General features: G+C 51.1%; 2 protein-coding genes across 2 annotated transcripts; both read left to right on the top strand.

Moving 5' to 3' along the window:
• Positions 1-1,722: 1,722 nt before the first annotated feature.
• On the top strand, positions 1,723-10,397 carry LOC113986241. Its single transcript, XM_039386046.1, has 15 exons — positions 1,723-1,798; positions 3,003-3,194; positions 3,959-4,150; positions 4,333-4,429; positions 4,595-4,680; positions 5,301-5,495; positions 6,041-6,100; positions 6,200-6,226; positions 6,839-6,902; positions 7,072-7,170; positions 7,647-7,832; positions 8,090-8,185; positions 8,425-8,523; positions 9,413-9,627; positions 9,746-10,397. The coding sequence occupies exons 1-15, from the start codon at positions 1,723-1,725 to the stop codon at positions 9,748-9,750; spliced, it is 1,689 nt and encodes a 562-aa protein (XP_039241980.1). The 3' UTR covers positions 9,751-10,397.
• Positions 10,398-13,073: 2,676 nt separating this feature from the next.
• On the top strand, positions 13,074-18,724 carry LOC113986224 (membrane cofactor protein-like). The gene is made up of 11 exons (XM_027717767.2): positions 13,074-13,129; positions 13,259-13,444; positions 14,090-14,186; positions 14,878-14,960; positions 15,746-15,937; positions 16,439-16,621; positions 17,144-17,332; positions 17,466-17,565; positions 17,859-17,941; positions 18,289-18,309; positions 18,555-18,724. The coding sequence occupies exons 1-11, from the start codon at positions 13,078-13,080 to the stop codon at positions 18,596-18,598; spliced, it is 1,230 nt and encodes a 409-aa protein (XP_027573568.2). The 5' UTR covers positions 13,074-13,077; the 3' UTR covers positions 18,599-18,724.
• Positions 18,725-23,758: the final 5,034 nt, after the last annotated feature.

Raw genomic sequence — 23,758 nt, 5'->3', positions numbered from 1 at the left:
GGCTGCAGCAGGGCAGGCACAGACCTGCTATCGCCGGGCTCAGCTGCCGTGCGGGAGGTGCCGGCGCTCGGCCGGTTACTGGGGCAAAACGGGGCAGCAAACGTGGGTGCAGAGGGACAGGCTGGTCTGAGCCTGACGGTGGGGCAGGTACAGATGTCTCCTGCAAGGCCTCAGGTAGGAAAACAGCCTGGCTCAAGGGTTCAGCCTGTCAGCAAGGGGGGATTTCACTGAGCTGAAGCTGCAGCGCTCGGTTCTCCCGGTGGAAGTGGATCCGAACCACTCCCTGAGGAGACTCGACACTACCTGGAGTCTTTGCCAAATACTTTTCAACATCTCCATGTTCCATGCTGAGGTCACTGCCCAGAATTCAGACTGTTGGGGTTTTTTTTCCTGCTAACAACTTCCTTTTGCTTTGTGCAGCCACTATCCCCCTTCAGGCCTCTGCTCACCAGTGACCTGTAAAAATATGTGGCCAAGGTATGTCCATATAATTCTTCATCCCCCTCCCAAGTACGTATTTCAAAGGAGGACCTCACCCAGGCTGCCTGACTCCTCCCTGGGTCTCATTGCAAATGATTTTGTTACATCTGCTTGGAGCTTAAATTGTATTGGAAAGGAAAGTAAAGTGGAGAGAAAAAACTAAAGTAAAACAGGTAAGTTTGAGCTTCTCAGTGGAAACATCACTGTTTCCTGCACAGCAAAGGCAAACAGGAAGGTGCAGGTTTGCTGCTGGCTGCCCTTTGCTCGGTGTGGGAGCACTGCTCAGCAGAATGGGATGAGGCAGCAAACACAGCCACAACCTTTCCTCTGGCTTTTCCCTCGAGCCCCATGGGTGGGGATCCCAGAACAGCTCCACTTTCCCCATATGGAGCCAAGGTAAAATGCTCCTGTGCCTGACGAGGCCTGAGGACACACCTGAGCCTCTTTGGGCAGCACAGCATCTCCTTCAAAGAGTTTTTAGTCTAACTGGGAGAGTTACAGTGGGAACACTGGTATCCCCACTACCCGTACATAGGGGTTAATAGAAGCAGCCCAATTAGCAACTTCAAGGTAGGACTGATTTAAACATCTCTGCTCTCTTCTGGGTACCTCTCAAGCTGGAGGAGAGCCCTTGTCTCTCTGTTCTTACAGAAAAGCCTCTTTCCATGGAGGTTTGTTCTTTGGGACAGGCAGGTGATGTTTGAAGGTGGTTTGGGGGTCTGGCAGGGTCTGGTGCCCTTGAGCTGTGCTGGGCTGAGCCAGGTGCTGCTGGAGAGGGCAGGTGGCACCAAGGAAGAGTCAGCTCTTGTCCCCACAAGCAGCACCTTTCACCCCCCAAACACACACTCTGGGGTATGCCCCAGGGTCCACAGTCAGAGCCGGCAAGATCCCCCAGGCTGCCCTTTTTGGTTTGGGTCTTTTCCTTTGGGAGTTGACAGCTCTGGAGGGAGGGTTGTCTTTACTGGAAGGTGCAGAGAAACGATGCGAGGGAGAGGCTGAGGCAGCGGGTGCCCGCAGAGCCCCGCTGCATTCCTCGGGATGCCAGGCGTGCCCCGCGGAGCCGGCACGGGGGGGGGAACCGCGTCTTCCACACCCACTGCCCACCGCAGGCACGGGTTTCGTCAGAGAATTTCCCGGAGCTGAGGTGGCCGGGCGGGGTGCGGGGGTGCTGCGGGAGTGGCCCCGCTGCCCATCGCTCCCCGCCCCGCGGGGGCCGCCCGGGCAGTGCCGGGGAGACCCGCGATGGGCTCCGGCCGCTGCCGCTCGCTCCTGCCCGCGCTGCTGCTGCTGGTGCTGCTGGTGCTGCCCTCGGCGTGGGGTGAGCCCTCGGGGAGGGACTGGGGGTGCGCTGAGCCCTGACACCTTGTGTGTGTGCTCCGTGGGTGCGTGTGATGTGTTTGAGCGCGTGTGTTCCACGCGGGTGTGTGCCCTCTGTGTGTGTGCATGTGCTCCATGTACATGTGTTTTGTGTGCTCCGTGTGCTCCCTGTGGGTGGGTGTGTCCCCCGTGGGTGTGTTATCCCTGTGAGTGTATGTTATCCGTGTGTACGTGCTCCTGGGGCTGTGTGTGCCCTGGATGTGTGTATGTGCTCCCTCTCCATGTGTTCCAGGTGCTCCGTGTGTTCCTTGTGGGAAGGTGTGTGCTCAGTGTGCTCTGTGCGTGTGCTCTGTGTCAGTGGATGTGCTCTGTCTGTACGTGCACTCTGTGTGTGTGTGTGTGTGTGCATGTGTGCACCCCCTCCATGGGCATGTGGGCTCCATGTCCGTGTGTGTGCTCCCTGTGCATGTATGTGCTCTATGTGCATGTCTGTGCTCCCTGTGCATGTCTGTGCTCCATGTACATGTCTGTGCTCCCTGTGCATGTATGTGCTCCATGTGTATGTATGTGCTCCCTGCGCATGTCTGTGCTCCCTGTGCATGTATGTGCTTCACATGCATGTATGTGCTCCATGTACATGTTTGTAGTCCATGTCCATGTGTGTGCTCCACATGCATGTCTGTGCTCCCTGTGCATGTATGTGCTCTATGTCCATGTATATGCTCCCTGTGCATGTGTATGCTCCATGTGTATGTATGTGCTCCACATGCATGTATGTGCTCCCTGTCCATGTATGTGCTCCATGTCCATGTATGTGCTCCATGTCCATGTATGTGCTCTATGTGCATGTATGTGCTCCATGTCCATGTATGTGCTCTATGTGCATGTATGTGCTCCCTGTGCCTGTATGTGCTCCCTGTCCATGTTTGTGCTCCCTGGGCATGAATGTGCTCAGTGTGCATGTGTGTGCTCCATGTGCAAGTATGCTCTGTGTGAGTGCCTGTGCTCTGCTTGCATGTGCTCCATGTGTGTGTACCGTGTGCTTCACATGTTCCAGGCGTGCTCTGCTCCGTGGGCTGCCCCACTGTGTGTGTGCCACAGTATGTGTGTGCCACACTCCCCCCCACACTCCGAGTGTGCCCTGCCCGGGGAACAGACAGAGAGGCAGCAGAAGCCTCACTAAATCCTGGTGTGTTTTGCCACAGGTGACTGTGGGCCCTTGCCCAGTATCAGCCACGCAGAGCCCACAGAGGACATGAAAGACAAGCAGAGCTTCAGTGAGGGCTCCACGGTGAGGTACGTCTGTGCCACAGGTTACACCAAACGCCCCTTCCTCTCCGACACCGTCCAGTGCCTCACAAACTCCCAGTGGTCCCACCTCCCGGAGTTCTGTGGCCGTAAGTATTTCCCTTTCTCTGCTTGGAGACGCTTGTGAAAACATTCAGTGCTTTGGCAATCGCTGATTCAGGGGTTTCCTCATCAGGAGTGGCCATCAGGATGAAGTGGCTTAGGCAAGGATCTCTTACTGCTCCTTTTTTTTCCTTACCCCCACTTTGGGGTTGGAGCCACGTGCTGGCATTTGAGTGCTAATAAAAATAGATCAATAGCTTGGGAATGATTCAAAGAGAGTAAATTTTAACATCTAAAACTTTTTGCATTAAGTAGTCATCTGGAAACGTCTTCTGATAGAATCCTACAATGGTCTGGCTTGGAAGGGACCTTAAAGCTCAGCTCAGTCCACCTCGTGGAAGGGACACCTTCCACTAGCCCAAGTTGCTCCAAGCCCTGTTCAACCTGGCCTTGGACACTTCCAGGGCTGGAGCAGCCACAGCTTTTCTGGACAACGTGTGCCAGGGCCTCCCCACCCCTATATAAAGAACTTTCTCCTAATATCCAATCCAACCCTGCCCTCTCTCAGTGTGAAGCCTTGTTCCCCTTGCCCTATCACTCCATATAAATAGTCTCTCTCCATCTGTTTGTAGATTCCTTTCTGGTTTAATTACACAAATTACCCATCACCTTCTTAAAACTATTTGTGTTATCCATATTCTTTAGTGAGGCTTGTTTGTTATCACCCGGCTTTATGTTTATACACAGTCGAGAATGCAAAATATTGTTATTTTTGCTTTGTAACTGACATTCCGGTTGTCTCTGTTGCCAGGTAGCTGTCCCAGCCCTCCATATGTGCCATTTGCTAAAATATCACAGGAAGATCAAGCACAGAATTTTTATCCTGTTAATACCACGGTGAAGTACATTTGTCGCCCAGGCTTTGAGAACACCACAGACCAGCTCCCCACCAGCACCTGTCTGGACAACTTAAAGTGGTCAGAAGTCCCTGAGCTGTGTAGGAGTGAGTGTCTCCATGTAATTTTATTTTCTCCAACGCTGTGTTCCTAGTGCCACGTCTGTATTTTAGAATTGCTCTTTTTTAATGACATTTAACGTGAAATACCACCAGTCTCCTGGTTTGCCGTTGCCACGCTGTCACCCCCAACCCCGTGGTGTCCTAAGGATAATCTCACTCTTTTCCAGGGAAATCTTGTGGTATTCCAGCAAGTCCAGAACATGGCAAAGTTATTACAGATGATCATCTGCTCGGTGCAAAAGCCACTGTGGCCTGTGACCGTGGGTGAGTGTGAAGCAGCTGCCCACTGCACCCCAGTTGCCTGGCCAGAGACACTGGTGGGTGAACTGGGACATGGGGCTCTGCCCATGTGGAGTCCTTGGCAACTCTGTGGTGACACATTCTTGGTTGGTGACAACAAACTTTGGGATGTGCCTTTTCTCCCTGCAGGTACATCCTAGAGGGAGGGTCAGCTTTCATCTTTTGTACCCTAAGGGGAAATGAAGTTGTCTGGAGTCAACTTCCAGCTTGTCAGGGTAAGTGAATTGTCCAGTGCTTGACTGGAAATACCAGATATTCCAACTCAGGAATACTGAATTGTTTGTTGATTTTACTAAGTCAAGTCCTGCCCTGGGCAGGGACACCTTCCACTAGCCCAGGTTGCTCCAAGCCCTGTCCAACCTGGCTTTGGACACTTCCAGGGATGGGGCAGCCACAGCTTCTCTGGGCAACCTGTGCCAGGGTCAAGTTCTGCCATGGGCAGGGACACCTTCCACTGTCCCAGGTTGCTCCAAGCCCCGTCCAACCTGGCCTTGGACACTTCCAGGGATGGGGCAGCCACAGCTTCTCTGGGCAACCTGTGCCAGGGCCTCCCCACCCTCATGGGGAAGAGTTTCTTCTGTGTATCTAATCTAAACCTTCCCTCCTTCACCTTGAGGCCATTTCCCTTTCTCCAGTCACTGCATGCCTTTGTCCAAAGTCCCTCTCCAGGCATCTTGAAGCCCCTTTAGGCACTGGAAGGGGCTCTAAGGTCTTCCCAGAGCCTTCTCTTCTCCAGGCTGAACAACCCCACCTCTCTCAGCCTGGAGAGTTCTCCCATCAGGGAGAAGAGCATCCCAGGGGCCACCTCCTGAACTCTTTTTTCTTCCTCCCACAGCTATTTCTTGTCCTCCTCCTCCAGCCATTCCCCATGGGCAGCACGATGGCAACAGCACAGAGAAGTTCCTGTATGACTCAGTCACCACCTACACGTGTGACCCCGGGCTGGAGCTCGTGGGGAACAAATCCCTCCGTTGTACAACAGAGAACGGGGTCCTTGGAGTCTGGGATGGGGCTGCTCCCGAGTGCAGGGGTGAGCACTGCTGGGTAATCACCCCGTTCTCCAGTGCTTTGTTCTTGCCGGGCAGATAATTACTCCTAATTCCCTTCTCTCACAAAGGGAAGGACAGACATTCCATAGGGTTTGTCTCCAGGGGAGCAGGGTCTGTGTGCAGCAGGGATGTGCTCTGCAAGGTGCCAGGCTCTGCCCAGGGGCACTGTGAGCACAGCTGGACCTGCTTTTACATTTTTCCCTTCAAGAGGAACAGGCAGAATTTTGACTGAAAACGTGTGAAGTGCATCAGTAACTGCAAAGCTGGGGAATGAAGGGATTTGTGTCTCATGTCCAACAACACCTGGGCAATAAAGCCAAGTGGGACAGCAGACTGTCCCCAAGGATTGGAGTGTCACCAAGAGCTCCCTGTGTGACTCTTGCACAGCTCTTGCTGTTGTAGCCTCGGATGCACAACTCACCTGCCCATGCCATGTCTAGTCTCACTGAACTCTTATATATATTATATATAAATGGAGGAGCATATAAAATAACACCTTGAGTGCTTTTCCTTTGTCTCTCCCCAGTTAGCACTGCAGCAGAGACAAACCAAACTGAATCCTCCAAAGGGAATCCTTACTGGCTGGGTAAGAGCTCAGTTACTAAAAACTCCTGTTAATTGCTGTAACTGCACCACATTTGGGGCTTTGTTTTTTTAACATCCATTTCATAATTTTCTTCCCTAGCAAGTGTCCTCATCCCTAGTTGCATTGGTAAGTAGCTTAAAATTGAAAATATATTCTCCTAACCCAAAGCTGTCATTTGCTGTTAAATACCTGGAGTCACTGGTTGACTGGGTCAACACTCCTGAGTGTCTCTGGTAAGGATTTAGGGGTTTCTCTGCTGTTGGGTGATGGATCAGCTGTCTTAGTATAAAACATTAAATAAATTGAGGGTGAAATGAAAGATGCCAAAGAAACCAACCAAAACCTGCACATCCTGTCACTCTTTAATTGACAAAGTTGCCTTAAAAGGCCTTGGCAGACTTTGAAACCTGAGAGATTTGTGAAGCATGGAAAAGAGACCAAGTACTGAAAGTGTTATGTTTAAAATACAAAAGAAACAGGAAGCTGGCTATAAAAACTCTAAATAAATGAGGATCACACCCTGGACAAGCTCAGCAGGACACCAGGCTCAGCAGTGGCTCCTGTGCTCCATGCTCAGAGGCAGGAGAAGGATTTTGCAATTATCTGGCTGACAGGGAGCCCTGAGGTTGACAGACAGCGCCAGCACAGAGAATTTTGCTGCCCAAACTGCAGTATTTCACTTCAATTACAGATTAAATTTTGGGTTGGCAGCTTTTTTTTTTTTCCCTTCTTTGTTAGTTCCCCCAGTAGCCCTTGGAATTCTAGCTGGGATCATCATGAGGCGGAAAGACAATGAAAAACAGTAAGTGACACAAAGCTGCCCCTTGAAAATCTTAACTTTCCCCTAGGGGTAAGTGGATGTTTCCTTTCAAGCTCTGTACCTTCAGTATATATTTTCATGTTTAGTACTGTCTTCCCGTGTTGCTAATTTGCTTTTTATTCTACACATTTTCTCCCTTCTGTCTCTTCAGCTCTTATAACATGAATTTACAAAAGCACAAGGTGAAGAAGGGAAGGGATGCACCGATGTGCCCGAAGAAGCAGCCTGTGCCATGGAATTCCTATTTTTGGTAGGTTTGCTTGTTCACCTGCCCAAAAGCTTGTGCCAGCCTTCTAACTGTACCCATGGGTCTCACTGGTGACCTGTAAAGACAAGTCCTCAGGAAGTTTTGGGCTCTCAAATGCCAACACGCCGTTCGCTGAGAGGCACTGGCGGCTTCACGGGAGGGTTTGGTGCTCACTGGCTGCTCTCTGGGCTCAGCCTGAGGGATTATGGTCTTAAGCTGTGCCAGGGGAGGTTTAGGTTAGACATTAGAAAGAATTTCTTTCCAGAGAGGGTGCTCAGCCATTGGAATGGGCTGCCCAGGGAAGTGGTGGATTCTCCATCCCTGGAGGTTTTTAAGCTGAGACTGGATGTGGCATCAGTGCCATGGGCTGGGAACCACAGCGGGGTTGGATCAAGGGTTGGACTGGATGATCTCGGAGGTCCCTTCCAGCCCAGCTGATTCTGTGATTCTATGATTCTCCCCGTCTCTCTCATCCACAGCCACACAACGAGTTGCCACGTGTGTCCCACCTGCAGGAGGCAGCTGCACGATGCCCTGGCCCCTCTCACGGTGCCCACGCGCCGCGGCTGCGCCGCCTGCGAGCACTGGCTGAGCACCAGCAAACCACGCACCTATTCGGTCCCCAGCATTGGTGACAGGGAGAGCCAAAGCCCAGCAGGCACCAGGTACCACCAGGCTCTTGCTCCTGCTCCCCTTGCGTGGGTCCACGGAGGGCAAAACTTTCCCCAAGGAGGAAAAAAGCATCTCTGCGTGGATGGAGCAGGTTTTGCGGTTGGAATTCATTTGGTTCCTCCAAGTCCAGTTTCGGCAGGAGGAAGTATTTGATATTTAGAAAAAGGTGGCTCTGTCGGGCAGCAGGTGTTCTGGGAAAGCCACACATTCAGGTGATTCAGGTGTCTTCTCTCTCTTTGTCTGTGTTCAGCTCTCCTGCCAGAGCTGTGGATGTGCAGAGGGGTCACGGTGCAGGAGAAGCTGGTCCAGAGTGGAGTGAGGCAGAGCAGCCCGTGGGCTACAAAAGGTCTGTCTTCCACTTAAAAACACACAGATGTCATGGTGGGATTGGATAAAAATCACTTCAGAGTAGAGCAAATCTGTTTTTATCACGGAATCCCAGAGTGGTTTGGGTTGAAAGGGACCTTGAAGATCATCCAGTTCCCATGGGCAGAGCACACCTTCTACTAGACCAGGTTGTTCCAAGCTGGCCTGGAATGCACATCCATGCAGTCAGTGCACAGCATTAATGGTGCTTCTCCACAGCAGCCACCACATCTGCCCCGTCTGTGAGAACTGGCTCCGTGCCCACGTTGGACAGTTGGACAGCAGTGCTGTGGCACCCAGGGAGTGGCAGGATGAGGGGTGAGTGTGGTGAGGCCGGTGCAGGCAGCTCCTCTGAGCAGTGGGCACCGGGGTGTGTGCCCAGTGTCCTCGAAATGAGAGTTCAACTCTTCAGATAAAAACACCCTGACAGTGCATGAATGCTGGCTCCACTTGCCTCCAGCTCTGTGTCAGCACAGTGGTGTGGTGCCTGCTTGCAAGCAAAGGGATGTGAAACTGGGGTGAGGTTTGCTCAGACAGTGCTTGGGTGGTTTCTTTGGGTGTCTCTGAATCAGCCTGTGCTCCTTGTGCTCACCTGGCTGGGCCTTGTGTTCTTTGGAGCTCTGGTTTTGGTTAGGCAGCGAAGAGCCTGGTGCTGTGAGAGACCCTGTAGCTTCTGTTCTCCTGCTGCCCAGTGCTTTTCCCACCTCTAGGCATGGTTAGTTTGCTTGGGGCAAGATAAGGAGTTTGGGCAGAGCAGCAACCAGGTGAGTAAGATAATCCTGTTTGCTCTGTTCACTTATCCTTTGACACTTGCCCATGAGAATCTGATGCTCTCTCAGGCTCCCAAAACTTCCTTAACAGAGTCATCACTGACAAATTCAAATAAATATTTGGTTAAATAAACATGGTCTGACGTGTGCATCTGCTTGCTTTATCTTCAGTAAGTGTGAACTTCTTTTTACTCCACTTGTTTTGGGGTTTTTTCCATTTATGTCCCACTGCTGTGTGAGTGCTTTTAGCCCTTAACACTGGAGGAGCCGTTTCAGTTCTGCATTCATGAATCGCTGCTTATTTGAGTTTAAAAAGTTAATATCTTTGAAATGGCCAGGGAAACCAGCTTTTGTGAGTGCTGGAGGCTGTGCTTTAGTGAGGAGGAGTTTGTCACCACCCCACTGGGACTCACCCACCCTTGTCTCTCTCCCCACAGCTCGCGGGGCCCCGTCTGCGCTCCCTGCACGGACCAGCTGCACCTCTCCCTTGTCCACAGCGACACGTGGAGCAGTCCTGTGGTGTGTCCCCTGGCTGCAGAGGGGACCCCAGCCCACCTGGTGCCTCAGCACACCCCCAGCTGCCACGTGTGCCCCGTCTGTGCGGTGCCAACCCACACACACTTGTGCCAGCCCCGGCACCAGGCACCCGACGGTAGGGACCCAAAACACCCCTCAGGTCACCGGGGTGGGGGCCACAGCACCACAAACCTGTCTTTCCTCCCAAAGCCCGAGGGCCCACCCTGATTAAGCTTCTTGTTTCCCTGTTGCAGGATAAATCCAGCGGGGCTGCGGCGTCCTCGGGGCACGAGGAGGGAATTCTGACACTAATCCCTGACACTGTGTGGAGTAACTGATAAAGAGTCTGGAAATCAAAAGCCACCTGGCTCTGATGGGTGCTGATAAGGTCAGGGTACACTGAGGATGTTCCCTGTGCATGGATAAACACATGGATACACCAAAGAATGGATTGATGTGGAGACACCACATCCCCTCTTCCACACATCCTGCAAGAAGGGAACGTGGTAACCTTTTGACCTCTGTCATCCATCCATCAGAAAAGGAATAGATGCTAACTTTATCTCAACCTAACCCTTATGACCAGAGTCATGCAAACTCCGAGAAAAAAGGTATGAAAAGGAGGTTAAGCTGGGGAAAAGATCCAAGGAAGATTTCCATTGAAACTGCTGGATCAGCTGTAGGGCTGAACCTGTCTTCCCATCCCCCTTTAAGGATGTTTACTGGGTGAAAAATTTAAAGTTCTGTGGGCTAATTACTTGCCTTTAAGGAACTAGAGTTTTCTTTCTCTTCATAATGTGGTAGTAGGTTGCTTAAATCTGTATTTGTGCTTTTTTTGTGGTATTATTACTTTGTTTCGAGCGTGTTTTGTAGACAGACTCTATCACTGAGGACTATAAACCTTTATTAGCTGGTCACAATTTGTGTTAATAAACTGTGTTATTTTGTAACTGTTAGAGTTAGTCCTTTTAATAAGGTGCTAATAGTTCTTCTGGCAACAGAATAAACACGAAGGAGTACCTGCTGAGAGGTCCCCGTGCGGTTTTGATCTCCCAGGGACACTAACAAGCAAATATAATTTTTAAGAGGGGGGTAAATTTCCCCTTCCCCTCCTTTTCTCTGAGCCATTGCCAGGGATGAAATTCTTAGTGCAATAAGGCAACCTGAAGTCAAAGGTCTGACTTCACCACCAATGACTTCTTGGTAAAGGAGCAGGAAAATCAAACATACTTCAAAACCCAGCTCCGTGTTGGTTTAATACCTACTTTGTTTATTTTTGTATGAAAAAACTATTTTTGCAGCTCTTAAAGCAAGGCTTTAAAAATTCAGTAAATCTTTCGCAATAGGCACCCTCTTTTTGCACAATCTTACAAGATTTATTCGCATTTTTTAAACTTTTTTTTTTACTGAGGTTCCTTTCAGGAACAAGTGATCAGGAGCAAGTGTAAAAATTAGAGTATTTATGGTAAAACTGTTTTGTAAATAAAAGGAATCTAAAATAAGGAATACTGGTATGCTGGCTTGGGGGTTTATTTCGTGTTTACTAATCCAGCCTTCTCCTAGAGTGCTTGAAGTGATTTTGCAGCCTCATTCTTTGCCGGATGTAATCGAGCTCACTGATTGCTTCTGCTCAGATAATTGCTGTTGTTGCCCTGGCACCCACAGCTGTGCCCAGCCTTTCCTGGGAACTGTGATGACAGAGCTGAGGTGCCACTGCTGGCGTGGAGCCCGTGCCCACTCCGGGCAGTGCCAGGGAAGGTGTGTGCTCCTCCCCGGGTGGAACCTTCCCTCGGTCAACCCTCAGTGTTCCTGCGCTGGTTTTGTGTTCTCTACCCAAAAAACCAGGCTGCAGCTCCAGCGGGATGTTCCCAGGATTCAGCTCCGTGCTCCATGCGCAGCTTGTACTCAGTTTGATACAGGGGACAAAATATTGATAAAGCAGAGGCTGTAACATTTGCCTTTCTGCTTTATCAGTGTTTGCCAAGAGATTGCATTGATGGGGGCTCTGGAAAACACCCAGATGGGGGTGGCAAACGGGCAGTGCCACGGGGAGGACAAAAGCACCACACAGTCCCCAGATCCTTCTGTTGTATCTCTTATCAAACTGGGGCACAGCACATTTCCATGGGCTTGTGCTGGCAGGTGTAAATCTGCTTGGAGGAGAGGGAGAGGCAATGGCCACCTGAGCATGTGAGCTGTCCCACGCCCTGCCTGCTGTCCCTCCCTGTCCCTGCTTGCTCATCCCTTGGAATGCAGGGCTGGAGGCAGCAGGGGCTGTTCAGGGGTGCCAGGTGGTCCCCCCAGCGTGCCCTAAACCTCACCTGGCTGGCACAGAAGGTCAATCACCTCTTGGTGAAGCAATGACACAGTGCTGGAAGCAGAAAACAGTGAAGAAAGTGCAAAATTCAATATGTAATGGTGCAAACATGGACACCTGACGGAGGTCTTGCAGTTTGTGTTGCCGTGGCATCGGGGAAGAACAATGGAATGAGGTGGAAGCTTCACAGTCTCATCTTCCACCTGATATTCCAAAAGGGTTTGTGCAAACCAAGCACAACTCCTACCAGGAAATATTCTGTACAACACAACCACAAAAACCAGAAGCTTTGACCACAGCACTCTGCTCAGTAGGGGTTAATAAGGTATAAAATGTACCCTGTGTTTGTATACAACTCAGGGAGAAGAATTCGACATGAAATTGCAGGGACAGATCGACATGTTTGTCCTCCTCCCCCTCCCCAGAAGAGACATCTCTTGGCAAGTCTTGTGCCCTCTGCTGTGCCAAGTGTTGACACGGGAAATTAGGCTTGGGATTGCAGTTGTATTGTTAGTGCTCTCTGCAGCTATTCTGCACTTAATCCATTTACCACCAGCAATCCAAAAGAACTGCATATGTTGCATCCAATAAATCGTGCTGTTCGTGACCCCGACTGGCTCTTTTGACTGCAACCAGCCCTACAGTTCACAGACTGGTCACACAACTCCTGTGACACTTTTGCAACACCTAGGAATGGTGCAACACGGTGTGGCAGGAGGACAAGTGCTCTTCGGAAAAAAACACATCTGCGGTGATCTCAGGCTGTCCTTGAGTTGAGGACCAAGTGTTTGGTGACCAGGAATAAGGAGCCTTCACAAGGCAGACACTCCACGTGTTTACAGCTGTTTGGGGTAAGTCACGCATGCTACGTGTTGGGTTATGCATCCCAAAGGTAAACTCCTTCCCTGGAATCGGGTGGGGCAGGAGAGGCCGAGGGGAGGAGGAAGGAACCCTGGCTGTTCCTCGTTTGTTAAGCGGCATCATTTCCTACCCATTAAACTATAAAACGGCAGCGCCCTGGGAGCCGCCGGGACAGGTGAGGGAATTGCCTTGGGAATTAGCTGAGGAGCCGCCGCCCACAGCGCCAGGGGCACAGAGGAGCCGAGGCACTCGTTTCCCTCAGCAGCCCGAGGAAAAGAGTCCCTTCGTGCAACAGCCGCGACAGGGATCCGCGTCTGTCCCGGGGAGAGCCGCGCTCCGCATCCCTGCGCATCCCGCGGAGCCGGCACCGGGAGGGACCTGGCACCGGGAGCGGCCCCAGCTCCGGCCATGGCTCTGCGCTGGCTCTTGGCGCTGCTGCTGGCACTGCCCGGCGCTTGGGGTGAGCGGGGACCCGGCGGGACAGGGGCTGCGTGGGGCCGGGGTGGACCCGCGTGGAAATGGGGCTGGGGCGGGGCTGCGCGGGGAAGGGCTCGGACGGGCCCCGTCACCATCACCTTTCTGCCCGCAGGGGTCTGCCCGCAGGCGCCGACTTTCGTCTTTGCGGAGCTCACCACGACCCCCCAGGAATCCTACCCCGTGGGGACCCAGCTGAGGTACCGCTGCCGCCCGGGGTACGTGAGGAACGGGGACCAGGCCCCCGTGGTCACCTGCCTCCCCAACTCCACCTGGTCGGAGCAGCCCGACTTCTGCATCGGTGGGTTCCCCCGTGGTGGGCTTGGGGGGCGGGCACAGCCCCTGCAGCACCACAAACCCCTTCACGGCTCAGCCCGGCTCAGAACGATGCTCCCCTATCCCTGTTTTAGGGCAGTTAAAACAAGTGCCCACCCTGGGTGCCTGCGCGGGGTGGCCCTTTTGCTTAGAAATGTTAATCTCTGGGAGATGATCTCTGCCATTCTGACTTTACCATCTGGTGGTGCAGCGTTAGTGCTGTGATATATTCACACAGAAACAAGGGACGGTGTGGAGGAGGCTGTGAGTGTCTGTTGTCCCCATGTGACATCCTGTCCCCATCCCCTTCACGCTATTTCCCTGTGGACCAAGACCTCTGGGTTTTTTATCAGTGTCTTTTTTTCAGCAAGCACATAAACCTTAGCTTTTTCTAACTTGTCCTCAGCCTTTTCTGTTCTGTTATTTGCTTTTCGTTTAAGTTTTAACTTTCAGTTCCTCGGAAATTAATGTGGCTCTTGTATCTCTTCTGCAAGTGCTAGTGCTTGCTCTCGGGGCAGTCAGGTGCCTGATAAACGGTCAATTAGTCAGTAATGACACTGAACAGCTACTGTCAGCTGGATTTCACTCTAATCCTATAAATAGAGGTAATGCTGAGCACTTGCCCTTCCAGGAAAGTCGTGTGGGCAACCGGACATCCCGAATGGCAACTTTCACAGCAGCACCAATCTGCTGCTTGGGGCGACCATAACCTTCACCTGTAACATTGGGTAAGTGTCAGCCCAAGCTCCTGGTGAGTCGAGGTGGGGTGACAGCACCCGGGGGACACTGGGAGGCTTTGAACAGCTGGGGCTGCTCCTCTGCAAGCACAGGCACGGTGGGAGGTGTTTGGAGCAGGGAGCCACAGGGGGTGAGCTGTCCCTCTGCTCTTGCTGTCAAAACATAATAATCCTCGGGCCTGAGGGTGTGGATTTTGCAGATTGCTTTTTGGCTGCTTTGCGAAGAATTGGGTTCCTTTCCTGTTGCTGCTCGTTAGCAATTCAGCGTTTGTTGTTGCAAGCTGGGTCTGGCTGCCCATGGCTGAGATAAAGAGGCTCTGGTGTCCTGGAAAATGCTGGGAAAGGGAAGGAGGGTGGTTCAGTATGTCAGTAACACCTGGCTCTGCTCAGAAGATAAGCTGCTGTTTGGATCTGCCACTGCACAGACGGGGCTGAACAGATGCAGGGTGAGATGAAGTCTTGCTCGTGGTCCTGTGAGCTTGTGCAAGAATTCAGTTTCCTCCAATTGCATCATGTATTGCATTCCTTTAGGTGTTGAGAAAATGGTATTTCATAGGAGGGCTGGCTGCTTGTACCCTAGGGTTCAGCTTCTCCAGAGAATACCACTAGAAACTGTACAACTTTCTCAATTTCTCAAAGTTTTTGCTTTTTTTCAAAGAGATTCAACCTTTCCTTTTCTCAGGTACCGACTAGTTGGGCCACCAACTGCACAGTGTGTATTTAAAAATGGTGAAGTTTACTGGGATAACATTCCAATCTGTGAGAGTAAGCAGATCTTAACTGGTTTATGCACATCTCTTCCTCAATGCTATTGTAATGTATCTGCTGGTTTGGGGACTGGCAGGTGGATTATCTCTTCTTGGTACCTAATGCAAATTCCTTTAGCCTTTAATGAGACTGACTCCTTACCCCTCCCTCTGGAGCTGAGAGTGAAAATTTAAATAGAAAGGAGGGTCTGTGGATGTTGGCAGCAGCTCTGTAGTCAGATCCATGAGAAACTTCCTGCTGAATTGCTTTGTCAGGAGCTGTGGTTGACTGGGACTGAGATGCCTTCAGACGTGGCTGCACATCCAAAGTCTTTATTTTCAAAGGGGAAATAAGTGATAAAGAGTCTTGATGGTGCTATTTGGGCTTTTTTAGCACACTGTGGGATAGGCCTGACTGTCAGCTGCTGATAGTTTAGATGCTTTGCTACTATAACGGGTGTTCTGGCTCATCCTTGTCAGCATAACAAAGGTGAGGGGGCCAAACTGCCTGGAGAGACCACATTCACTGCCCCCAAAAGGCCTCTTCTGTGGTGGCAGCTCTTGGACAACAGATGCCATTTTGCTGTTTTCCCCTTTATCCATTTTAGAAAAAGAAACTCTGGAAAACATTCAGAACGGTAGGGCACATTCCAGACTTTAGGTTGAGGTGATGGCTTCTGGGGTGCTTCCCTGTCTTGTGTCTTTTTGGTTTGGGTTGTGGGGTTTTTGCTTTAGTAGTTAAATCTGTATTTCATATTTGATGGAAATATTCCTTCGTTTCCTTACTGTTTCCTTCCCATGCAGTTATTGCCTGCCCACCACCTCCTGAAATCAAGAATGGGCAGCTCCTTGGTGGGGAAGGAGAATTCACCTTTGGCACGTCTGTAAGTTACAGCTGTAACGCCGGTTTGTCTCTTATTGGAGATGTCACAATTTACTGTACAATGGGTCCTAACTACCAGGGAACCTGGAATGGTCCAGCCCCCGAATGCAAAAGTAAGTGCTTTCTTTCTCTCCTTATTCTTTCAGCTTTGTTTCTCATCCCTCTCCCAGTCTGTACCTTCCCGAGGGGCTGCCAAACATGAGAAGGTTGATTTGATCCTAAAAGGATTTCCAGGAAGCTTAATGCTGTGGGCTCCCAGGTCATGGCCAGAGGCAGGATTCTTCAACCTGCAGAAATCCTCCCTCTCCCTGCCCATGCCCAGGGCTTCCTGCAGATGAAAAATGAAGTGCAGCTTCCTAATGATGTCTCTGTTCTGAGTGGTTGCACCTCACAGGGGACCTGCCTCTCTCAAAGTGAGAGGACAGCAGTTCTAATCTAGTAGGTGGCATCCCTGCCCATGGCAGGGACTTGGAACTAGAAGATCTTTAAGGTCCCTTCCAACCCAAATCATTCAATCATCCTATGATTTTCTTAGTGAGCTCAGTAAGCTTCTTGTGTCACTGCAGGGCTTTTTCTTCTAATAAATTTTCTCATCGTCCTATTTTCACTTCCAGTGGTCAGCTGTGAAGATCCAGTCGTGAAAAATGGGAAAAGGTTGTCTGGCTTTGGCCTTGAGCACACATATAAAGATACAGTGAGCTTTGAGTGTAATCCTGGTTTTAAAATGAACGGTAGTAGTGTAGTTACCTGTGAAGCAAACAGTTCCTGGACTCCACCTCTGCCAACATGTGACCAAAGTGAGTAGAAACAAGTTTATTTCCTTGAGCAATTGTGGTGAAGTAGGTCTAAGAGCTGTAGAGCAGGTCCACTTCAAACCTTGTGCACTTGCAGCCATGCCTTTGCAGAGGCAAGACCCCCTTGGGTCCTCAGCGTGGCAGCCCAGGCCCGAAGCTGTTTATTTGGGAATAGCAAATGATCCAAAAGCTCGCTGAAAGGAGAGAAACAGTTGTCTTCCACATCTGCCAGGTTTGGTTCAGCAGCTTGCAGACCTGTTGGGGATGCTTTGGCTTCGAGCTCAGCTGAAGGGGGGCCCTGCAGGTTGGGTTGGTGGGCAGGGAAGGAGCATCTCTGAGGCAGATTTACCCAATCTGGTTAAGCAAGCTGTGACATCCACTGCTCTTTGCTGAAAGGCTCGGATACAAACTGTGCCCCAGACATTCAAGCAGGCTGTGTGCTCCAAAGCATGCAGTTCACTGCTGTCATTGCAGACCCCTTGGGTGTGTTCTGTAACCAGCCTTGTGTTTGTCTCCCACCGTTAGTCCGCTGTGGTTCCCCTCCACGCTTCCCTTTTGCTGAACTACCAACACCTGTGGGTGACAGCTCTGAGTTTGGAACCAAGCTGGACTATCGGTGTAACCCAGGGTATAAGGCAGCACCTGGAAAGTCCTCTACTGTCATTTGTCAGAGTAATGAGACCTGGTCTGCTGCAGACCCAGACTTCTGTGTCCGTGAGTGTCTCTGTTCCTCTCCTGCCTTGCCCGGCTGTGGGAGGGATCTGGGTGTGCTTGGGATGTTGCTCTGAAAACTGGGTCATGCCACGGGTTTGAAGTAATTCCTGTGCTGCTTTCTTTTTTTTTCTAGGACAGCAATGCTCTCCTCCTGAAGTAAAAAACGGGAATGTGGCTGGAAATGAAACAACTTTCCCCTTTGAAACAGTTGTGAAGTTCACCTGCAATTCTGGGTGAGTGGGTCGCTGCTTGGAAGGGACCATCCTGGGGGTCCATGGACAGGGCAGCTTCCTTGGTTTCCCAGTGCAAGTGTGTATTTTGGCTCCAGTGAGGTCAGTGTGTGGTCAGACACCTGTGCTTGATGCAGTGAACTGCTCTGATTCAGCTCTTATTGCTGTTTTTACTTTGTGGCCACACCCCATTTCACAGCAGGACGGCCTCTGCTTAATCACTTGCCTGTGTGTGGTGGTTGGGGAGTGGGGAAAAACCCCTTCTGGAAAGGAGTAAACTTCTTCTCTTTCCTTAGGCATGAGGTAATAAACCCTTCTGCCAGATGTGTGGCATCAGGAAATGGAGTTCGCTGGGACCCAGCACCTCCCTACTGCTCAAGTAAGAGGGAAAAACCCTGCACAGAGCCATTAAGATAACAGCTGGAACTGCTCTGGTGTGGCTGCCTTGCTGGTGGGCTTGGGCTGCTCTTCCTTGTGCTTCTTAATCAATCAACCCTAAAAATCAGGATTTCAATACAATTCCAGCTGTGAGGCCTTTGCTGCAGTATTCCTGTACAGTTCAGAAATTATGCTGGCAAAGGGGAGGGAGCCTCTATTTCCCATTCTGTGTGTTGCTTGTTTTCCACGCTCATTTGCTCCAGTTTGAGACACTGCATGTTGTGTAGTTTAGGAATAACTGTGCTGGATGGGTGCAGAGTTTCATGTTTTGTCTCCTTTCCTTTCCAGGAGCAAACATGATCGTTGTTGGTAAGTAATACAAATTCCTGAACCCCTGTACCTGGCTCCTGCCTGTCTTTGTTCTTGTCTCCTGTGTGTTCTGCTTGTAATGGGCTTAAAAGCCTTTTGTTACAGTCTCTGGTCATGTTGGTATCATTGGTGCTTTAGGATCATGAACTGAAAAGGGAGAGGGGAATGTAAAGGGGAACAAGGAGGGAAAAGATATTTAACTATGTTTGAAGTGAAACCTGAAGCTTCTTATTTGTACCTTGTAGGAATCTTCCCCCTCCTCCTGGCAATGCTGATCATGAACATCTAAGTTTGGGAACAGGCACAGTGAGAAGGCACCTGTAGACGTGTTGGACTCAAGACTGATCCCAGTGCTCTGCTTTTCCCTCCTGTGAAACTGGCCCTGGAGCAGCAACCAACAGGCCTTGGCTGGCAAAGCCCAGATGTTCCAGCTGCTGCCTGGGAGGAACTCACACTCCTGGCTGCAGCTGCAGCACGTTGTGTTGGACACAGCAGCTCGTGGGGCTGGAATGGAGTGGGAAGCTCTCTGCCACCTGGCTGGAATGCTGTCCAGAAATCAAGTGCAGTTATCCCCCTGTTAAGTCACAAAGATGCCAAAGACCTTCAGGCTGTAATAGAGGAAGCTCAAGAAAATCCTGAGCTTTGGGTACCTCTGCACGTTGGGTTCCTCAGCCCCTCTAAGGTCATGGTGTGCCTGGTCCTGATCAGGACTTACGGGTTTCTGAAGTGTCCTGAGGTGGAAAATCCTGCCCCTGCTGAGAGGGTTAAAGTAAATGTCTTCATGTGAGTGATACCTCCTTAAGCAAATTGCTTGAAACAAATGGGATGTATAAATTGGGCATTATCTGCGAGCACTGACAGCACTGAAAATCACAGAATTGTTAAGGTTGGAAAAGACCTCCAAGATCATCAAGTCCAACCTTTGACAAAACACCACCATATCAACTGAACCACAGCACTAATTGCCACGTTGAGTCACTTCAGATATTCACATTCTTCTTCATATAAAGCACAGTTGCAGCTGTTACTTCAAGGTGAATATGAACTGTTGTGCAACAGCAGGAATTTTACCTGAGAGAAAAAGTTTCAGTGCTTTTATAGCAAAGAACAGCTATTCTGACCCTTCCTGTAGGAACTAAAGTTAGTTTTAAGCTTCAGCTGAAGGTTTCTGCCCTGGCACTCTCTTTGTGTCGTGTTGAGGCTTCTCCACAAGTACATCATGGAAACAGCTCCTGTCCCTGAACTCACTGGAGCTTCTCTTGAAGTGCTGAAGCTCTCAGTGGGCTGAAGGCCCCAGGAAGAAGTGGAGCTGCTCCAGGGTCTGGCCTGGATGTAGAATTGCAGGTGCCACCAAACATCAGAGTCTCTGCATATGAACCTTTTGCTGCTCAAGTGACCGGTGTGAGGAATGTCTGAATTTGCATTTAAAAAGGATTTTTCAGGGGGTGCTGTACACCCTGACTATCCTGGCTCACACTGTGGGTCAGCTGGTGCCAGCTCAGCCTCTGGATGTCTCAGGAATTCCGTAGTGCTGGGGAGGAAAAGCAGATTTTTGGACTCTTGCTCCACTCGTGGCAGGGCTGAGGGGCTCCTGCACAGGGGGACTCTCGCTGTGATGCCTCATCCAAGGTAGGTGCAGATGGACACCAAGCCAAAGCCTTCCTGTGCTCCTCCATGGGGAACAGGACACCAACCCCACACCTTTTGTGCACTTTTTCATCCTGCCTGACCTGACCTAGTTGTTGCTGTGCTGAGGACGGTGTGTGAGGGCAGACAGAGGGGAGGGAGGAAGTGTGTGGGACCTCACTCTCCTTGTCTAAGCCAAAGGCACAGGCAAAAATGCCCTTGATTTGTTTAGCTGATAGAAGGGCCACGCTGGGGCCTTGGTGTCCTTTCCTGGTTTGAGCTCAGCCTGGCTAAAGGATCACTTGATAAGCTAGAGAGGTGTCATCTCATAAAATAAATACTGGAAGGTTTCCTGTTTATAAGGGAAACAAGACTGTGAAGGAATTTAAACTTGTTAAGCCTGAGACACGCAGACTTTTAGCTGCTGGTAAAGCAAGATTTTGAGGTTTGGGGTTTTGTCTGCTGCTGAGGTAAGTCACCCATCTGTGAGCTTCTTGTGATGCACAGTTGGGAGCAAAACCTGTCTACTACAGACTTTTTGTTTCTCCATTTTCACCAGTGGTTTCCTGTTAACAGGAACACACATCTAATAAGAAGGAAAAACACAAATAGCCATTTCCATCAACATGTTGGTCTTGTTCCAAATAGACCCACGAAGTTCTCTGTTCCCAGCAGAGCACTGTCCTGTTCAGCTGTCACAGGGGCACTGCGAGATCCTGTTTTCAAGCACTTTCCTGTTGCCAGTTATTTTTATTTATCTCTTACCATAAACCATATGAGTGACTGGATGGACAAAACACCTCCTAAAGCCTTGTGTCTTTGGGTTGTGTTTGGTTTTGTTATTTTAATCCCAGCACAATTGTTCCTACTCCATCATCCAGACTGATTTTTCTGAATGATTTAACACTTGATTTGGGGACCAGCTTGGAATGATCTCCCCACAACCAAATGAAAGGAATTGTGAATGCTGTGATGTAACTTACAGGTGTGGTTGCCAAAATTTACCAGTGAAGAGGGTTTATCTACTGTGTTTGTAATGGAGTTGTACATGTTTTTACTTTATAATCTGAGTGTAAACGACCAAGGGCAATTCTGAAGTGTGAATGTTGGACATGTAAATATTGGAAGCTCTCTGTCAATAAAAGGGATAAAAAGACTTGAGTAAGACGTGCCTTGCTGCTTGTTTTAGGCTCAGTGAGGAGCCTGCTATGTGAGGTGAGGAGCTACAGGGTGCTGGGGCTGCTCCTTCCCCAAAAAGTCCTGTCTGAGGGGTTTTATTCTTCCAACCAGGGGCAGGGGATGAGCCCTAGAGCAGCCAGGGTTGGGTTAGGAGGATTCAGGTCCACAACTGCTGCTGGTCCCATTTGTTTGGGAGGAGGGAATGCCACTCTCTGCCCTTCCCATACCCAGGTGAGCTGTGCTGTGTCTTTTCAGGTGCCATCACCACCTGGGGACCTGAGGCCACTTCCCCAGGGGAGGATGCTCTGCATGACAGCACAGCTCGGCTACAGCACCTCTGCCTGCACCCACACCTCCTCTTCCACAGATGCCTGAGGGTCCTGGGGGCCCATCCTCCCCTTCCAAACCAGCAGCAGCAGCGTGGGGCACCTGCAGCCTCCCCTGAGCCGGGGAGCCCATGGGTTCCTGTCCCGCGGCCCCGGGAAGTCCCGCGGCTGAGGCTCCTTCCACAGGCGGGGGGTGCCGGGGGGAACTGGGGTGTCCATATCTTCCCACCGCCCCCCCAGGAGCCACAGTCTGTGCCAGGGAGCAGAGCATGGTGCTCACCTTCACCCTCTGCCTCCTGGGCAGCTCTGCTTGGCTCCTGATCTCCACGGCTGAGGCTCGAGGTGAGTGAGACCGGCAGGTCTGGGACCTTCCTCCCACAGCCCTCCTCTTTCTCGTGGCTGCTCCTCTCCTTGCTGACCCTTTTGCTCTTCCCTGCTGGTCCCAGGGCTTTTTTTCCCCCTTCCCATATTTTTAGTGTGGGTGCTGTCACTTGGCCGCCCTGGCAAGGTTTGAGCAGGGTGGAGCAGACTTCTGCCTGTATCCTCAATTGTGTAAATTAGTCATTGGCATCTTGAGAGACCAAGGCTGACCCTCCTGCCTTAGCTGGCTGGGGTGGCTCAGTGGCAGACAAGTGGCTGCAAAGGCTTGGGTTACATTTAGATTTTTTTAAAAAAAAAGTAAGGTGTATTTTCTTCTGCTCTATTTTCTTCTGTTATACTTGGTTATCTCTGTGTTCAGCTGAATTATGTGCATTTGGTTCTCCAGCCTCCTGGAAGTTCCTGTCACTGCTCCCATGTGCTCTGTGATTCTGGAGAGCTGTGGGTCTCCAGCAAAGCCAACCTCAGAGCTGGTGAGGGGCACAGCAGAGGTGGGCTGCAGCCAAACAGCTCAGGGAGACCAGCTGTGGCTCTTTAGTCACAAAAGATATTGCCAGAGAGAGGCATTTCTCTTAAGTTCTTTCTGCATTCCCGTAGCTAGAGCAAATATTTGCTGAGCGAACAAAAAAACCTCTTCCTTGTGGTTTTGGCTCTGGATGTCTGCTTACCTGTCCACCTCTCTGCATGTCTGCCTTCCCCTCTCTCCAGGGGATCAATGCAAACAGCCCCCAGCTACCCCTGGAGAGCAGCTTCTCGTGGGCAGGTCCCCTGTAAGGTGCAGCAGAGGTTTCCCCTTGCTGGCACAGGGGTGTCCCCACACCATCGTGTTGGTGCCATGGACAGTGTGTCACAACACCCCCAGCCCATGCCATGTCCCCCCCACCCAGCTCTGGCACATCCACGTGCTCCTGGTCACTCAGACCCCTGGACTGCAGTTAGTCCTGCCTGGGTTGGATCAGACCCAGAGGATGGGCTTCAGAGCCCGTGGGTCAGAAACCTGTAGCAGGGACAGAAAGGGCTCTTGGCCTCACCAGGTGATTGATGTAAAAGCCTGGATACCCAGTTTTTGCCAGCTGAGGAAGCTGCAGGGTCCCCCAGACACACAGGGAGGGGTCCTGCAGCCCCGGGGGCACCGCCCTCCAGCTTCAGCCTCTGCCACACCCCACTGCTCAGGATAAAGGGGCTGCATGGACACCATCCCCACGACCACAGCAACACCTGGGAGCTCTGTAGGTAAACGTTTCATTTCTCTCCCTCTTCCAGTTCCCCTGTGCCCGCTCCCAAACATCCGGTATGGGACGAGAGTACCCCGTGCTCGCCTTTACTACAGGCCCGGGGACATCGTGAGCTTCACCTGCAACCCGGGCTACACCCTGCAGGGCTCCCGCATCAGCACCTGCGGGACCGACTTCAGATGGAACCCACCTCTGCCAGTGTGCAAGAAGGGTGAGTGTCCCAGTGTGTGCGAGCAGTGACGGCCGCGGGGGAAAGCTCCCTCTTGTGTCCTCCCAAATTCAGTGGGAAAGCAAAGCCGCGGTGGGAGAAGTTAACCCTGGGCTGGAACCTCCTGGCACGATCTTGAGGCAGCTGTGGGATGGCTGCCCCGGGGGGATTCCTGTTACCAGCTCCTGGTCAGATGTGGGGCATTTTCATCTTCCTCCTGGAACGGGAAGTTAATCAGAGCTTCTTGCTGCTCTTGCTGCTTCCATGTCCATGTGCATTTCTGTCAAATCCCCTGATGTGCCTGGGAGTTCTCCTGTTGGGACTGTCCTCACTGCCAGTAATTTCTTCCAGATGTGGAGTGATTGTAATATCGGTGCAACTGCACCTTTAGTTAACTAATGTTTTGGTCCAGCAAATGGAACAAAGGCGACAGAATTTAGGATATTACCCTGACATCACTTAAAGAGTCCTAGTAACTCACAAAAGGGCAAACACCT

The sequence above is a fragment of the Pipra filicauda genome, unplaced genomic scaffold (genome assembly GCF_003945595.2).
Source record: "Pipra filicauda isolate LSUMZ 115617 unplaced genomic scaffold, ASM394559v2 scaffold460_size520110_pilon, whole genome shotgun sequence".
In the NCBI taxonomy this organism is placed as follows: Eukaryota; Metazoa; Chordata; class Aves; order Passeriformes; family Pipridae; genus Pipra; species Pipra filicauda.
Note: the sequence above shows the minus strand (reverse complement) of the source record. Positions and strands in the feature narration are given on the sequence as shown.